At 37.1% G+C, this 19341-nt stretch overlaps 1 protein-coding gene across 1 annotated transcript in view; it reads left to right on the forward strand.

Moving 5' to 3' along the window:
- LOC139989697 (uncharacterized) overlaps window positions 1-19035 on the forward strand; it is a 104033-nt gene extending 84998 nt beyond the window's left edge. The window contains exons 4-5 of the mRNA XM_072008218.1: window positions 5723-5813; window positions 18719-19035. Of these exons, the coding sequence (XP_071864319.1) occupies window positions 5723-5813; window positions 18719-18748 (121 nt within the window). The 3' untranslated portion in view covers window positions 18749-19035. The remainder of the gene's footprint in view (window positions 1-5722; window positions 5814-18718) is intronic.
- The last annotated feature ends 306 nt before the right edge of the window (window positions 19036-19341 follow it).

The raw sequence follows: 19341 nt of genomic DNA on the forward strand, positions 1-19341 counted from the left end.
CTGTGTGCGAATGTTACTTTAAAAATTTCTTTGATAATTTATAAATAACAATAGCGTAGGAGGAAATTTTTATTAAAAAGTTTCTTTCCATCTAGAAGCGTTCTAGAATTTTTAACGGATAATGCCGTAACGTATTTTCAGTGAAATGGTGAAAAATATTCTTCGCTGAGAATTCCTCTCATAGTTGTAGATGTAACAAGCATACAGATTGTAAAAAATTCAGCTGCAAACTACGTTCGTTTTTCTGTCTAATCTAACAATATCATGTATACGACAGGTATGCGAGAAATTTCCCTAGCTTTGTATAAATTTTAATACCATTGTACATTGGTAGTATTATAAACAGAGAATGTACAAAGCAATATTTATTTAAAGTATGGAGTTGTTAAGCGATCTGTTCATATTTAATTTCGTAAATATTATTTTTCATGGACGACAAACTAGTAAATGAATATTTAATATATTTTTAGAAACGACGTAAAAATTTCTATTCTCGTATTAAATTTAATGGTCTAAAGTAAAATTTAATCTCCGAGAACAGCTGTCTCGTTGCCAAAAACGCGCTCTTTAGTATAATTATGATTCAACAGAAGTTTTTTCTACCCGACACAACGTATTCGCATTTTACATATTTACAATTAAATTAGAAGAAATTTCCTATGTAAATACCACTTAACTTTCTGGAGCCTGAACAAAGTTACTTAATATACTTCCCTAGAAAAATTGACTTAATCCATCGGACAATACCTTTCTCGCACACCGTTCGATTCTTAGAAACACAACTGTTGAGAATTGTGGATCTTAATCGCCGAAATAAAAGTAAAGGAACGCTAAGGTTACACTTAGAATTCATATTAAAATAGTTTTAGATTTATTTAATAAACGATTTCCAGGATCTTCCTCGATATACATTTGCGTCTCAGCACTCTCCTTGTCTCACCGTCTTCTATATCACACTACCAACGGAACAATTATATTCCTCTGTTTTTCCAGACGCTGTGCACACACATACTTCCATACACTCATATTCATATACGTGTATCACTACCGCTAATCTAGTCTAGCACACACAATTATACATATCTCAATAACAACACACATGACTCGCGACGACAAAAATTCCAAGAACCTCCACTTTCAAAACTCGAACCCTCAAATCATCGTTTAACTTTTACAAAATAATTTCCAAGCAATATTTTATCTAGCATCCTTTCGTAACTATCGCTCCTTCGCGTTAACACCACCCTTTCACCCCTCTTGGCGTAATTATTATCCCAAGGAAATTCGGTTCAGCGTCCTTGATAACAAATCCAGCCTCGGAGGATCACGTTAACAGGTGCATACGCGGATTTCTGAAATCCCGAAAATTAGGAGCGGCGTCTAGCGAGACGCTTGCGGACGCGAGCGTCTCGAGAGTCTCAACGACAGCCCGAGGAGAAAATTCTCGAGTCAGCGATATGTAAAGCCGAGCATTTCTTTTTTTCATCGTTTTTTTCTTCTCGTCTGGTGGGCGGTGTTTACACAGCTTCTCGCGGTGCGGCGTTTCGGCGCTGTTTGCCGACGCTTGGAGGCGCGCCTCGTCGATTATACACCGACGACGAATTTACGGGCATCACGACGCGCCGAGTTCCATCGTTTCCGCGAGTCCAATTAAGCGTTTCGAGTCAAAAGCGGCTCCACTCGTTTCGCGTTCCGTGGCAAACACGCGCGAGAAACAACGGAATAATCGACGATTCCTCTCGAGGATAGAGAGCCGAGAAATTGAACGAAGGAGCGACGCGCGAATCACGAGAGAACGCAGTGCTCGATGTTCGATTCTTGCGACTTTTCGTTTCTTCCTATTGGAGATGGAAGCGTGTTACGATGGTGGAATATTTCGGGAAAGAAGTTTTTGTATCCGAGGTGTTTGGTGCGACGAGGAATTTTTTAATTCTGTTAACTATTCCAAGAAACATCTTCCAATGGATATTTGTTATCAGAAAGTTAAATTTCATATTCAGAAGTGAAAAAGTTTTGTACGACGAATATTATTCGACTGTGAATTTATAGCGTGTTTAAAATGTGGTTTGATTCTGATCGATTTTGAGTTAATTTTTGTTGTTTTATTCGGTGCCTTCAACGAAATAAAAATTGTATGTAGAGACGGTATAGATGATATAAGAAGGACAATTTTTTATTGCAAAAATAGGATCGCCATTTCGTACATTATATTATACTACTTCCGAAACGAATAGCTTTTAAAGCTTTTCTTCTTCTCAAAAGCAATTGTCCCTTTCAAAGATCGTCATTTTTCTCCACCTTTTTTCTTATCATTCGCTGGATACTTCTTCTTCGAAACGTTTAAAAGTTAAATCGCCTTCGCGCAATTCTTTACTCCAACACTTCGAAAGAACTTTAGAAAGATAATTTTACTTAATAATGAAATTTATTCAACGACTTCGACGACCGCCGGTTTTCGTGCTTTCCCAAAAGCGTCTGTCCCTTCAGATAAGCATACGCGTAAAATATTGAGAAAGATTTTGCGGCGACTAATTTTGTCTTCGGTTATGATAAAATCGACCGAGTGGTTCCACGTTTTAAAAACATTTTCGCCAACAAGTATAGTGTAGCGGTAAAAGATTCTTAAAAATTCCCACGAGAATTCACGCTCGTTAATTTAATAGTCATTCTCCCATTCTCTTCGCATTTCCAAGTCATTGTGCTTGATTACGCCATTGCGTTGAATTACGCGGGCACTGAATAACACCAAGTTTGTCATGCGTTTAGTTTCTTGTGAGATTTTAAAATCGAACAACTTACGAAGAGAAATTAACTTTTTACATTCTTTATAAGCATTATGTTTATCATTTTGCTCTATTTACTACATTTCCCCTGTGTTTGAACGCTAAATCAATGTAAATGACGACATATTGTGAAGAGCGTAATCGATGAACTTTTATAAAACTCTTTCTAAAATAAAATCGATATTGGGAAAGTAAATGAAACCCGATATAGTGGAGGCGCTGCAACACGTGCGTTCAATGCGGGGAAAACAGTTGTTTGCATTAATAATTCAATATTCAACGATGTCAAACTGTTATTACATCCTGGAAAAATAGGTATTTTGAAACATTTTCCCTCGAAAGCAGTTTCCCTTGTCAGGTTTTCTATTTCGCGTGATAATCATGTGGCCGCAAGTATGACACACATGCTGTCATTGCAAATACCCATAGGATGGAGTGAGAGAATCTAGATTGTTTAGGGATTTCGAGGTAACCCCGTGGATGAACCACGCGCCGACAGTGATATACGAGTCTTGAGTGGGGTGGTTGGGTGGTTTATTCGCTCAATCTTTAGTGAGCCACATACATAGGACGCTGTCACGATGCTAGTTAAACTGATTAAAAAAGTAGTGACTCTACTCTGGTTGCGGTACAACTACATTATAGGATATTGTATTATAAATTATGAGACGAAGGATTCCCTGACGGATAAACGACGTTAAATAATCACCTTCGTTATTAATAATAACGTGTTGGATCCGTTTTTTGTGCAAGATTAGATAAAATTGTAATTTTTGAAGAGAACAGAACGTGTTCAGATAACGTACAAATGAAAATATATTAAAAATTATATCTTAACATATATGTCTTATTCTGATAACGGCCACAAAAAATTACACGACTTAGATTATCTTATAAACAACACAGTCGCTGATTTTCATATACCAGACGAAAATAAAAACTCACCTGAAAATCGATTAACGACGAATTTTCCCGTATCTTTTATAATTCATTACACTTTCCTTCCAAGTGTTTCATTCCAGTTTCTCAAAAACTTCTACAGTAGCAACTTTCATTGTTTTAAACCGAACGAGCTCTCAGAGAAACAGCATTGCTTATGGGATGAGCCAATATTTCTATATTTCACTGGAGTAAAAATCACAAAAGAATCACGTTCCTTGAATTTCCTGTATGACAAGAAGCAAATGTACACAGATATACATGTCGTGTCGTTCTATATTCCATCCCAATGAAAATCTGCCTATTATTTATTATTTAACGAAACTCTGCGATCCTGTAACAACGAATTTCAATTTTCAACGAATCAGATTTCAAGTAAATATCCGTTAAAAATCTACACAGTACGTCAAACGCAAATAAACCAGTGGAAACGAAATGCAGCGGAAGTCATCGAAAGGAGCGAAATAGAAAGAGCGTATTCAATTTAGATGGCGGGCCATCAGCCCCGGGCGTTCACCGGAGGAACCGACGGCCGGTTGATTCGCGCCATGAATTTGTAAGGCTGTTTGCTCGCTCGTAATTGCCGAACTTTCCGCGAAGACGTTCGCCCATCGGTGGAACTTCTTCGATTCTTAAATCACCGTGACCGTGGAACTCGCTTGGAAAAATTCGTCTGCACGACCCACCTTTGCTTCGGCACCTTTGTTCGCTCGTTTTAACGCTTTGTCCCTCTGTTTTTTTCTCTTCTTCTTCATTTTCTCTGGGAAAATGCTGAGATCTGTTCGTCGAGTCACTTTGCGCGACTAGTTCGTAAAGGCGAATTAAGCACTAGTCCTACTACGATCTAATAAGCGAATTAAAGCGTCGAACGAAACCTACCCAGACGAATTAACCGGTCGTGTGTTTGCGTACAAATGAACTTCTTGCGCTCCCAGACTCGAGCCGTTTAGCGAGACGTTTGCAAGGCTGATTTAGAGTTACTTTGCTCGGCTGAGGTTGACTAAGAAAAATTAGAAAACGTGTAAACATCTACGTACGTGTGGAATGAAGTTCGATACTGGTAGAGGGGTAGAAGGCTGGCTTCGATGTTTGGGGATGATTAATTAGGGAAGAACGATACTAGTCGAGGATATGCCTTTGCTGCAAACCGGTCGTGATAATATGTTTAATAATTGATTATAGCGATTGTACGAGATCGCATAACGTACAGTGGCACGTACCACGCACGTTGTCCGCCTGTTTATGGATATCTTATTTTGATTGTTCTTATGGGCTTGGACGATATACTTTTTTTATATATGATATATCGTTTAATAGATAATAGGGAAAATTGATAAAAATGACGATGAAAATAAATTGAGAAACTGAGAGTTTAAAAGCTTTTTGTTGGATATCAGTGGAAAATTTGTGCGAAAAGATGGTTCGGTAACAAAGACGGCGGGTACTTTATGAAAGTACCAGGAAAATTAAAGAAATGCTTGTTAACAAGTCTTCTATCTTCTACGGGAAGATGGGAAATCGGAAAGTTGTATTCAACAAACATAAAGAAGTTTAAAAGTCAGAGTACAAGTGAGTAATAGTTTGGTACAAGTGACACGAAGTTTACATCTCTGTCGAGAACTTTTCGACCGAGCTTTATGCTGTAACTGAGACGTTCGTGCAAATAAAACACATCTTCGGAAATATTGCGTATCGTAATTCTGCACCTGCAGAACGGAATATTTATCTAACTCGAGATCATGTTTTTACGAAATTCGTAAATCACACGATGTTACAAAAATACTACATCAGTCAATCTTTTTAAAACCTGCACCCGTTAAAGACTAAATACTAATTAAGAAAATAGACAGTTTAAAAGCTTTGTCAGACACGAAACAATATCTTATAGAAGATCGAAAATGAAAAAACGATAACGCTTAAGACAAGACTTATCTTTTCTTTTCTATATTAATGAACGGTGGATCTATTATGTAACGCAACTTCGTTCGCTTTGCCGACAGGAAGATTCAAGGACAACACGAGCAACTCGACAAGGAGTACAGGATCCACGCTGCCGGCGTTCTCTTATGCAACTCGAGGGGCTCCGGCAAGGTAAGCGTTTTGTCATTATTCTTTCCTTTCGTGGTCCGTGATTCACCGAAGATAAATGGCCCTCTCGATCATCGCAACGCGATCTATTATTTGTTAGCGCGTAAAGCACCGCCCGTCCTTCGCTATTTTTCCCGTGACACGATTCTTTCTTGAATAAATTCGATCGATCGATCGCGGCTCTGAATCTCTCCACATGTATACGTGGCTCTTTAAGAAATTGGACGAGCCTTCACTCGTGCAAACAAATTACTTGTCGTTGAATATTTTCCATAATTTATCGATCGAGTTAGAATAACGTCAAACCGTTCTGTCTTTCTTAATTGATTCTTTAGACTCATATCGATCACTATAACAGGTTATTAGCGACTCAGTTGAGATCATAAGTCGACATTTATGATATTTGGGAAAGATCGATGCGTTTTAAAAATCTTGGCGGTTGCGATGTTTCTTTTGATCGGAATTTTATAATAAAGTAACGATATTAATCTTGCGCTTTGCTGAACCAAGTCTCGAATGATTTTTCATACAACGTTCATTTTAACACTCTCTGAACGTTAGACACCATTCTTTCCTAAATATTCGTATTCCAAAATTGTAATAAAACGTGTAACATAAAAAATTCTTATTCTAAGTCAAAGTATTTCTATATTAACAATTTTGTCTGCTAATAATATTCTTATAGGTATACGCATATATATGACAAGTTTCTAATGAAAATAACATTTTTAAATAATAATATTTTCCGACGAGATATTCTACAAGATTAAATATATATTTGTGATAAAAATATTATTCGATCCTTTGAAAGACGGATCTCAGGCACGAAAGAAGCTGTCATATCGTTGAGCAGACAAATCACACCCACTTTCAGCCTTAACGTATTACATTCGGGAGAAATGGAAATTTCCAAGGAAATCGGAGGGATCGATGATCTTCTTTTAATGCCACGTTATCCACCTATCGACCTAACACATTCAATTTTCTCCCTTTCCGCGTACAATAATCCTTCTTTGCTCGATAAATGAAGGATTGCTTCCTCTAATATACATTCGGATTCATAATTCATAACACTGTTTACGCATAACAAATTCAATACCGAACTATTATCCATAATGAATGGCGTAACTAATAGCATGTTATTAATGTATTACAAATATCTTGCAAATACTGTATGTATTCTAGTTAAATAACGATTATGGGAGTATTTACTGTTCGCGTTAATAACATTTCGGAGATTTATTTTTGTAAATTATTGCGTTAATCTATTGGAAATTAGTGAAATGTTCTTGTTTCAATGATAACGCGGTTTAAAAGCTAATGTCGTTTTGCCAAGTTAAACATTACGGTTTAATGTTTCATGAAACGAATAGTAGGTACGTTTAAACGATAGCGAAATAATTTTATTTATATCGTAATTATAATTTGTATGAAATTACATGGATATTTATAACATCCTTTCGAGTCGCTTAAGAGTCGCTGATCGTATTATACAAATTTTCAGATTCAATCCCTAATCTAATTTGTTCCGATGTTGTTAGATAAATACGTTCGTGGTGCTCCTACAGTCGTTCCACACAAACGAACACGATGCGTTTTAGACACGTTTCTCGTGCATCATCTACCGAACAACTGAACATCGATCGATAGAATAGTATTGGGAAACACAACCGAATTCCTACGAGTAAACAGATTTCCAGAAATTAATGTTCAACCGAGTTAAGCAAACATATTTCAATGGACCGTCACAACTGAGGCCATAAATTTTATCGCTATCGACGTTACTCTTGAAAATTATTCGCGTGAATAATAGAATGATAATTTTAAAGAAATATCGTACGACGCAACTTTTGTGGAAAATTTGTAAACTTCTCGCATATGAAACACGTCTTCGGATCTCTTTCCGTTATTATTTCCACGGAATATGCAGAGTCACGCTATGAAAGAATTTCTCAATCCAGATGACTTCGAAAGTTCGCCTATTTTTAACATTGTTCTTGTACTTTATCGTTCTTGCCCTCTATCGTCATATACTTTATCATTAGTTCCCTCATCGATCATCTCTGTTCCCTGACCGAAAAACAAGACGAATCGAACATTTATCCATTAAAGTTCTCCAGCTGAAAAGCATCGAACGACCGGCTGACAGCAGAAAGCCTCTTCGGTTTCGCCAAGAAAATAGTGTAACGACGCAATCTAAAAGAACGAGGTGAACTTTCGAGGATCACCGAGTCACCCTCTTCAACGTTTCATCGTCGAGCCGCCGGAATAATAGATATTCAATTCTTGCGTATCCTCTCTCTCTCGCTCGCTCTTCGCTCTATCTGCTCCTTCAGTCACCATCCTGTATCCATGCTTCCTCCCTCGCTCTTGTTCCGAGCCAGCGTCTTCGTCGAACAAAAGTTTGGTCGGATTATCGCGCTTTGTCGAAGATGGAGAAGCATTCAACTCGCAGCGAGTGGATACTTCGAAGCAATCGAGAATCGGCGTCTCTATCTCGAGCTGCAGCACCCTCGCCACGAGAGAGGGCAAACTTGTGAAGCTCTGACCTCGACTATGACGAGCGACTGTGACTGCGATGACGTAAGAACAACGGGACCAACGGTAATGCGAGGCAAGTTCAAGCGACCTGGTGTCTTAGAAGTGCTCTTTATCGAATCGTGTACTTGTCAGTTGTATGGTTTCTAATGTTTGTGAAATTCGTCGTGAAGTCATTGTGCGCATTGTTTTTATGATTTTGTGACAGTGCTAATAATAGATATTTTCGTGTTCTGTTGTTATGGTTTTGTGAGAGATGGCAGGTTCGTTGATACGTTTTCGATGAAGGAAAGGGCATGAATCAATAGCTATTATTAGATACCTATAAGTAAAAAGATGGCGAAAGATTCGGCTGTCAGGATTTCAGATTCGGAGCGTAGTTTGGAACACGAAGTTTCCATTTTCGGAATAAATGTACGCGTGAATACGTAACATATTTTAGGAATATTTAAAAAGCATTCGATCAAACAGGAGAAGCTCTTTTGGAACGTTAAACAGACTATGTTATTGCAAGATTGTTCGATTACGTCTCGTTATGTTATGACATCCCATTTTGTAAAGAAACATACACCGTTAAAAAATCGAAATAACCTTAGGCCAATTGGAAATTTGACTCGATTCTCGAATAACAATCTTTTCAATGTGACATACTTTTTGAAATATGACCACTTACAGCTTAAACTCGATTATTTCGTATAATTAATTATATGTAACACGATATATGGTACATAATTTCTTAGATAATTAGCTACGGCATCAAAAGTGGCGCCTAATAGCTTATTACGTAAGCGTAATCATTTAAACATTATCTAAAATCTACGTCTCCGTGTTTTCTTAAGGAAAGAGTCTCAGAAAATTTTCTAAGGACATCCTTTAGAAAATTTATCGACACATCTTGTGTAAAGCCAAGGGAATTTTAACTCCGCCACGGACAGTGAGAGCGGAGCAGGGATTGAACATACAGAGAGCAATTTAGCGATAAGGTGAAATATGAATTCGAGATATACCATGGTTCAAGAGGCGCTCTCTCTGCTCTGGGTCAAACTGTGTATACAAAGAGCCTTGTTCTTTTTAATTTCTCCGAAGCTTTTGTCCGTTTCGTAAAACTAATTTCTACAAAATTGTATTAGCCTGATGGGAACCATTTCAAAAAATACTAAGCGATAGAATTTTAGACTGGAAGTGGTGAAATTGCCTCGACTTTGTTTCATCGTATTCATTTTCTTTTTTTCTTCGCTTAATTCCGTTTCCCTTTGCAGGTTATTTTCGTAGAATGAACTTTTAATACAACTCATAGACAATCTTCCTACTCGAAGCAACTATTCCGTAATGTTAATTAGGAATGTCACTGTTTTTATATAGAACGATCTATTTCGACGATGTTAAAAGATACTTCGTATTATTAAATTCAGAAGGCAGTAAGTAACTTGAATTAACGACTTTCTAACCTTTGCCGAAATATGAAAATTACTTGCATTAGCCGATTATTTACACTACGCTTAACTTAAACTTAAATCAGACCATACACGCAATTTCCACCGCGGAATTTAACCTCGAATCGCGTCTAACGACCATTCCTACGAGATGGCTGGATCAGAAAGTTGGTGGAGGCTCTGTTACGAGACGCGGAAAATGAGAAAGCGAAACGTCGTGGAAACCGAGTAAGGGAAAACAACAATGTTATATACGTGAGACGCGTATTGGAGATGGAAGGAGCAGCTCGGGGGAAGGATAATGGGCCGCAGGAGACAAACGCGGCACACGGTACAGAGGAAACACGAAGCGCGTAGGAAATAATATGAAATCCGAGGCTCTGGACCGCGATAGCTGAGAGAAATAAAAAGAACACGGAAGGGGGGTCGAGGTAAAGATGGCGGAAAATACGCGAGGACTGGCCAGATGACAAAGCACAAAAACGAACGAACGGGGAAATTGCGGAAAGGAAGAAAGTCACGGCGCTGCCGGATTGCAGAGGACGGATAATAAAGCGACGTGAAAAGGAGAAGACGAAGAAAATCGGTGTGTGTTCTCGGCGAAACAGAGAATTAAGGGTGCCGACGACAAACGAACGACAAAGCCGCGGGAGGTGCAGGCCCGCCGGAAGGAATGAAATATGAAAAACGCGCGCGTGGCTGAAGAGTATCGACTGACGCGCGACAACTCGAGTGGTGGCGGTTTCCGACGCGTTACAGCGGACAAGATGGAATAGCGGCGCGGAAAGGTGAACGAAACCCGGATCTGGTGATATGAAAGGAAGAAAGCGGGAGGAGGTGTCAGGTTGATCAGGAATGAGAACGTAGAACTTGGAAATTAAAAGAAGAAAGAGAGTTCGTAGGTGATAGATGGAGAGAAGTTGAAGATATATGGTGTCTTGCGAGCGTGGATGGAGTAATTGGAATACAGTTTATGTGTTTTCGTTTGCATTATGCCGAGGTGTTTTATCGATTGATTATTTTAGTCAACGTATATGATAGAAATTGTATAATTAGCCCGCGTATAGATTAAGATTATAGAATAAAATGATCGTAATTGAAATTGGTTAGAGTTCTGTAATTATTACAATTATTATATATGCTATTTATATGTATTTATATAGGGTGAAGCATTAAAAAGAGACTCCGAAATATCTCACGTATTTTTGGTGATCTAACGAAGCGTTTATTTCTGGATGGAAATGCACCTTTTCGTGCTTAGTTGCGATAGGAAACAATAAATTTAGTCTGGTAATAGTATCCGATGTGATAGATTTGCGAAATAAGACTTGCGTGTAAAAATCGATGTACATCGTGCGATTTAAATGGGCAATGTTAAAACGTGCGAGTTTCATGTTTTTAAATATCTGATTTTGAATGAAGGGTAGCGGACATAACTCATATTAATCCGTAGCTACCGTTTCTCAGAAATGTTTCTGACACAAATTTATTGATCGAACCCTTTGTAAAACGTGAGTTATGGTGATCTGTGAGTAACATGCGATGCTCGCTGCAGATAACGTGTCTGAACCTTGTCAAAAATGGGATAATCTCACTAAACTTTACTTAGAACACATACAATAAATATGATATAACGTAGAAGAACTAACTGCCCATTAGAGGAATGAGAGCCATATAAGACAATTTTGTTTTTTTTCTTATTGTAAAGAGATCTAATATATTCTTCGAAGTTGCGAAAAGATTTAGCAGTGAACGCAGTTAGAATTTAGTTAAATATAAAACTAAACGAACGATCTTTTTAGAGTATGAAACACGCGATTAATTTCGGACTGCTCAAATTTCATGTATTTCATATCACAATAAGTCGATCTACAAATTAACGTCATACGAAATTCTTATCTGATTTTGCATCGACACTACATTACATTTCAAATTCCGAAAATTTTCATTAAATTGGCCAATTAAAGTTTCTCTTTATATCGTGGAGTATAAATACAAGTATTCGGCAAATAAAGCATGAGAAGGTTCAAACGAGGAAACAAGAATATACTAGCACCGTAGAAACTAGCGAGCCAAAGGGGAAACAGATCGGATGAACGAATAAACCAAATAACGACGCCTTCCGTATCGACTTACACTTTTTTTCATTTTTTTTTTCCTTTCCATCCTTCCTTCCTTCCTCCTTTTCCTTCTTTTCCTCTCGTTCTTAGCGGCTGCTCGATCTTTCCTGTTTCTTCCTTTTCATTCCCTTCACGTTCGACAAACGAGGTTGAGGTGCATTAGTGGTGTCCAATTACAGAACCGCAATGCACCTTGGTTGAGACACGTTGTATCCTCGGAGACGCGGACGGCGTTGGGAAAAGAAAAAGCGAGGGACGCTGGAATTTTTTCGGAAAAATGTTAAAGTTGAACGAAAGCGAGAACAGCCGTCGAGGTAAGTTCTTGTGATATGCGGTTGATGGATTTTAACTTTGGTCTTATTTGCTTCCGGTTGTTGTTTTAGATGTTTAACGTAGAGGAAAGAAGAAGAACTGAGAGAAATAGACAAATTTGGAAGAAATGGGATTTTATCTGGTGTTCCAACAAATAAGAAGAATAAAAGTATATTATATTTTCTCATTAATTCTATATGTGAAATTAGTTCTTTTTTTAGAAAAATGTAGCCTTTTACTGTAACTGCAAGAGTTATAATTTCTTTCATTATTTATAAATATTCTACCAAAGTAATAAGTAATTTTATCGAATAAGAGACACTCCTATATATGTATATGTATGTAATCCATTTAAAAAAAGAATTCATTCGGAAACAGATGAATCCCATTACGAAAAACAGTCTCAATAAGAAAAGAGAGCGTGGTTTATCGAGAAAGGTTGAATATACTTCTACTGCGATCGTATCAAGAGAGGAAGATTTAATAAGAAGAAAATTTTGATATTTGAGAAATCTTTCGATCGTAACATTTTTAATCAGAGTCTTAGTACTCGATCACGCGAAAAATATTAATTTGAAGAAAGATTTACCTGACTATTTGTTATATGAAACTTCTAAAGTGAAACTATGCGAACGAGGCAGTCTCGTCGCTTTCGGAATTGCACCGTAGAGATAAACATTTCACTAAACATTTCGAACACGTTTCTAGCGCACTGTCTACTTAACAACTGAACAGAACTCAACGATGGCGTGCTTGTAAACCCAGCTGTGCCATTTCTATGAATAAAGAAATTCGTATTTCGGAACGTTGACGCGATCGTAAATTTTGCTCACTACCATTTTTATATTTTTTTTTTATTACGGTTTGAATTATTTCATTAGAATATATAATGTAAGAAATATTCGTAAGAATATGAGAATTTAAAAACCTAGAAATGTAGATGTTACTTGTACCTCGTTTTAGACTAACTAGTCGATTCTTCCATTCAAGCTTGAAATTCTTCGAACGTGCCCAATATCGTGGAAAACAATTTAACAACCAAGTAAAGTGGAATCATGCTTTACCTAATAAGCAATACTTTTCCTAATAAAACAAACGAAAAGGAAACGAAAACAAATACCTTTGCATTCCTCGTTTTAAATCGCGCTACAATCGTAGAAGCGTTTTCTTAGAATCGTTGGACGTGATACCGTTTCTACGACTGAACTCCCATCACGAGAAAAGCACTAAGCGAGTATGTCGAATAGCGAATATCCACGAGAGGAAATTCTTCTGTCATCCGGCACAAAGAGCGCACAAAGACGGAACAAATACGGAAACGAAGAAGTAGAACCGAATACCAAGGAAGAAAACTATCTATCGGCGTGTTTCGAGAAAATGTCTACGTGTAACAAATAAGCAAGGTGCTCTTAAGCCGGATATCCTGTGTAATAGGGACGAACATCATGAAAGGAAATGAAAAATAACAGAAGCACTTATTCAGTTACGTCGAAGAAGCGGTACAAATAAATTCACTTTATCCGAATTAAATTACATGCAGATTTAAGTAGAAGGTGGAGATAGGTTGATGGCTCGTAAAGGATACGCGATCTGAAGTAAATGAATTATGAAAAGAAACGTGGAGATTGCAGAGGGTCGCGCAGGTGGAAGAAATTACCGCGGTAACTGTGTTCGCGATCAAGATGAAACGAGGCGAGTGGATTTTTTCTCTTTTGTCTATTTATCACACGAATTACTCGTAGAAAATTTGGATAGAATTTTCTTTGCATGTATAAGACGCTTTAATCGAGTTTGATTACTTTTTTTCGTAGCAAATAATTTTATTATACCAGTATTTTGTTTAGAATATTAATTTACGGAGATGTTATGATATTAGGTTGTCCCAAAAGTTTCTTTCGCTCTATAAGGAAGTAATAGATGGACAACATTTTTTGTTTTATATTATTTTATTGAATTATGTACGATATGGAACGAAAGAAACTTTTGGGACAACCTAATACAATAATTTGAAGTTCGCATTTATTTCGAGATGAATTTGCAGGGTTTGAGAAGGTTTTTAATCGAATAAAATTTGGTAAAAAGCTCGATACTGCTATTTGTTATTAATTTGTTATTAATTAGTCGAAGATAGAAGATTCTACTTGGCTCAATAATTTTTTCAGATGTCAAATAATTTTATTGTATTCCATTTATATACGATATACAGTTATATGAAAATGTTATAATAATTTTAGACTTGTTTCGTTAAATGTATAAAGTCTTCGAAGGAATTTTTTAGTTGAACAAAACTGGATGAAATTTATTGTGAATTACACGGAAATTGTAGGTCCTTCCCAAATTATTAAAGTATCATGCAAAACGTCTTTATTAAGGAAACTGCTACGATATTAGCGGACTATAAACTAAACGAGGGGATAAAAATTTAACCCGAAGCAGAAACCATTTGTGTACTTTCTCTTAGATGAGCGTCTTCATCTCATATTGCATCATCAAACTCCATTTTTCCAGTACATTTAGCCGTCGAGTTTATCCTCTGAAGGTTTCAAAAGCCGCGTACATATTTTCCGCCTTTGGATATGCTCTTTGCAGTTAAAGTTTGTCTTGCACTGGAACGAACTGCAGAATGGAAGAACAAAGGTTCATGCTCGACACGATAGGAATCGGAAGATCTTACGCATCTTGTATGCTCTTTTCGCATAAATGTGCATTTAAAACATCAATTACTATGGATGAATCAGTCATATGTAAATTAATTTATATATAAAAATTTGTTGCCTTAATATTTTATTTAGAAGTCTTCCTCAAAGCTTTTCCTTAATTTGCCCTCGACGAGAGAAAGTTCCTGTTTCAAATAATTTCACTGAAATATGTTTTGATTTTATCAATTTTAGTATTAACATGTTGCGCACGATCGAGTTGCAGATACGGATAATTTCAGTTCGTATTTTACAAGAGGTATCAAGGATCTGGCACAGAATATCAAGTTATAGTCACAGAACCTGGTACGTCAGTAGAGTGTGGTAGAAAGTATAGGATATTCGCTAGGTTATACACTCTCGAGGACCATATAGACTCAGGAAGTACCTTTGAATGATTTTGAATGGCTTGATATCGCTGTATGCTCCTATCCATTCAAATTATTATTCAAGTACGGTTTCTATTAATTCTTTAAATAACAGTCAGTTTCTGTCTGCAGTTTAATCTCGATCTAAATCTCTTTATTTCGTTCCATAAATTTAACGTGTTTAAGTAACGATTCTTGCATTATATCTTTACTAATTAATTAATTCGAAATAAATATCTTCCATTTACGAAGAAAAGAATCAAGAACGAAAAAAGATGAATTTACAACAATCTTCTATTACACAACGAAGATCATCTAATCTACTTGCAAGACACTGGTATAAAGATCATCTCTCAATCCTTTCAACAGTGTTAACAATGCCTCGTTTATCTCATCACTCATCATTACACCCTTACAAATTGGACGCTCTGAAATCCCAGCGAAGGAAAATTAGCAGAATCACAGCGGGCTAAACGAGAACTTCTCTTATCACGTTCACGACGACGTGAAAGGCTTGTAAATGTTTCCAAGGAAATTTTCGTGGAAATTTGCGAGGACAACAATTGGACCGTTTCTAATCTAGCCGGAAGTGAAGGCGAGGCCACAGGAAGGACACAGGCGAACGGATACGCGAAATGCGCCACGTGTTTCACGACCAAATTGGCGAAGAAAAATGGCAGGATAATTATTGTTATCGTCGCCGTGTCTCGACCTCCTTCTTCGCCCCTTTCTGTCCCAGTATCACGTTCGCCCACTGTGACCATCTTTTTAAAAAACCGCTGCCAGAGAACGCGCCGTTTGCCAAGACAATGGCTGCCACCTATGAATTCAAATTACTGTCTACAGGCGGCTAGAATTTTTAATTAAAAAGCAACGCGGCCGGCTACGAACTGGCCGCTACCCGATGGCCGGGGTTAACGAGCATGAAATAACGAGTGTGACGTCGTGTGAAAAGTGAAGATGTCACTCTTCCCTTTTACCTTTTGGATTCTGCGTTTCATGATCTACCGCTTTTTACCTTCCTTCTTTTCTTATTTTTTGTTTCTTGATTTGATCGCGTGGTATTACTAGAGAAATTTAGTTCTAAACGTCATCTTCGTGAAATGATTTTGTCATATATGGTCCACTCGAACCTTCTCCAAGTATTATCAAAAGCAGACATTACTTTCCCAGTATGTTCCTAAATAATGTCAGTCGTGATCACTGATAGTTCTACATTCTTCCACGATCATTTCCAAGCGTTCATTTATCCATGTCGTGTAAGTTTTATGTTCCTCTTGCAAGACATAAACTTTATCCAGAATTCGATTACGATGCACTCCGAAGAAATTTCCTTTTGTATGAATAAATCAATCTTCTCTCCTCTTAGCTCGTTCTTTCAACACGAAATTTCTTTGTTCGCGTGTCCAGTACTTCCAACCGGAAATTATATTACATTTTGTTCCCATTACTCGTTGTTTTAGCATCGAATATATCCTCAAACGCGTGCGACAGTGATGCATCATTAAAACGCGTTCTCCGAAGACATCATTTTACAATTGGAGATAACAATAAGTGAACAGATAGTGGAAATAAAATATACAAATTAGCGGATAAAAAGATTTTGTATTTGTATTTTATTTTTTTAATTCTATTCTTGAAAATATGAATTTGCATAAAAATCCGCACGCTGATAATAAATAATGATACTTGTTTCTACTAGTTGTCCGCTTATTTTTCTCCTCGACTGTATATTTTTCTTCAACGTTTCTCATACTCGTTTTGTCTTCGTTTCCCGTTTCACGATCGCGTTTCAGTCATTAAAGTAGTCGTTTTTCCGCGAGATACGATCCACATTAGCAAAAGCAGTCGTTCAAAGGACACGACTCATCAGAAAGCGGAACAATCGTCGCAAAAGTCTTGATGAATAACGCGAAACCAAATGGACGACCTGATTAACTCGAGTTAACTGCTTGATGCGAGATTCCTCGACGAAATTTCCATGAAACTGGAGAGCACACCGCGACACGCGAGCTTCTCCTCGAGGGGTTTCGAGGGATCAGGAAATGAGTTGAAGTTTTGAGAGTTCTTGGCACGTGTTGTGAATATCCCGTTCTATCCCGATGACTGTAACATTGCGTTCGAGTTGTCGAATTTTGAAGAATATTTGAAGGATATCCTTTGCGAGTTGGTTTAGTTTAGGGTGATTTTTATGTTATTCTTGTTTCTTTGTTTTATTAGTATATGAGCAACATGCTGATGTTGTAACTGTTATTTATGTCATATTCTTGCTATAAATGCGTCGAGAGGTTTATATTATGATGCACATAATGAAATTGAGAAACATGGAGACTTGGAAATGAGCTAGCTCTGAAAAGGAAAGGTCGTGAACGGCCCAAACTTGAAAAATAGTCAAAAGTATTAGATATTTTCTTAACAGCGATAACTCAGCTTTAAGAGAACAAACCACCCTTCAACCCTTCCCACCCTTCATGAAAGTTTATTCCTAAACTTGTACGATACGAGTATGACATCTCATGTATTCTACTCCACGAACTTTTGTTGAATTGTTAACTGATACATTGCCGAATAAATTTTGTATACCCTGCCTATAACACTGAAGTCATAATATGCATACATGTACAATATATATTGTTTATCAACTTGATTGTGAACACACTAAATATTATTCCTCCTGATGTTAAAGTTTGGAAAAACGGATTAAAAGACGTAGCATGGAAAGGGTCTCCGAATAAACGCGCACCTTGATATATACCGCTCCATTAAATCGCAATTGTAGAGGATAAGTCATAAATAGGTAATAAACGTGGATCAAAGGTAGAACGAAGATTAAACGAGAACGCTATCAGCATTGGCACTTTAATCTCGCGTAATTTAGAACGAAGGCGACCGAGATGATTTCCTGTGCCGGACGGTCATCGATTGAAAAGGCGACAACGTTTGCGAATTATCGAAATTGCCTGATGCAACCGGAACGACTGACTCGCGTGCAGGAACTTTTTGAAATCGATTCCACTAGCAATGGAATTCGAACGTTACGCGCTGATTCGTCGTTTCGCGGTGGTTAGTTTGTTCCGGTTTGAGAATTATCGAAATCGATTGGACCGCGTGTTTCGCGTCGATTTTCAAAGAGTATCGCGTCCGCGTAAATTTGGAAGAAATTTGAAACCGTTTCACTAACATAAACTTGTTATCATAGATCACTCATTTTATCTTTCAAGTTTAAAGTGAAGTTCTTCTAGCTATTTCTTAGTTTGCAAGGAGCAGCAGTTGTTGTTGGCCGACGCTATTCTTAATATTATCTCCATAAAATGAATATTAGATGTCCACTTTACATCAGGTATCCACTCAAAGTCAGAATACTCGAATTAAAAAAATGTTGTTCTCTATTTCTATTGTACTCTTTTATCAAATGAGAATAAATTTTGTCTCTTAATATAGGAGATAGCTAGAAGTCAATGGAAATGCTAGAAGATCGCATTATGCATGGAATTATGCTCAACCGAACTCTGCAGCATAGACCACATCGCGTGATCTACGTAGAATGAACATGATCTTTCAATTAATACCGTAGAATACAATAGAGAATTATTCGATGGATCGATCGAAATTCCTCCTAGTACTATCCTGTATACGATACACCTCCCGAAACATAGAATTTCATTGATTTTTACATAATTAAAGAGATTTCACTTGACCAATCCGTTCATTATATTATTAATTTATACAATCGAGAAACAATACGCACAATACAAATTTTATTTTTATGCAATATCTAGAATTAATTTATATGTAAAGTGATTTTAAATAAATAATTTTAATTGTTTGGTGTATGGAGATATTTTCAATTTACACTTTTGTTGGTTAAACTTGTTTATATATTTAATAATATATTTCTTATTTGAACGTCGGATGGCAATGGTAAACATGGAAAATTTGAACACAAAATATATTTTAGCGAATGTGTCGTCGACTGTGTCGTCAATGCAGTTATTTTCATAAAAAAGACACGTATTTATAGTACGATATAAAATCCAGTATCCTGCAAATACATATATTCGACT

This window comes from Bombus fervidus, chromosome 8, assembly GCF_041682495.2.
Source record: "Bombus fervidus isolate BK054 chromosome 8, iyBomFerv1, whole genome shotgun sequence".
NCBI classification, from domain to species: Eukaryota; Metazoa; Arthropoda; class Insecta; order Hymenoptera; family Apidae; genus Bombus; species Bombus fervidus.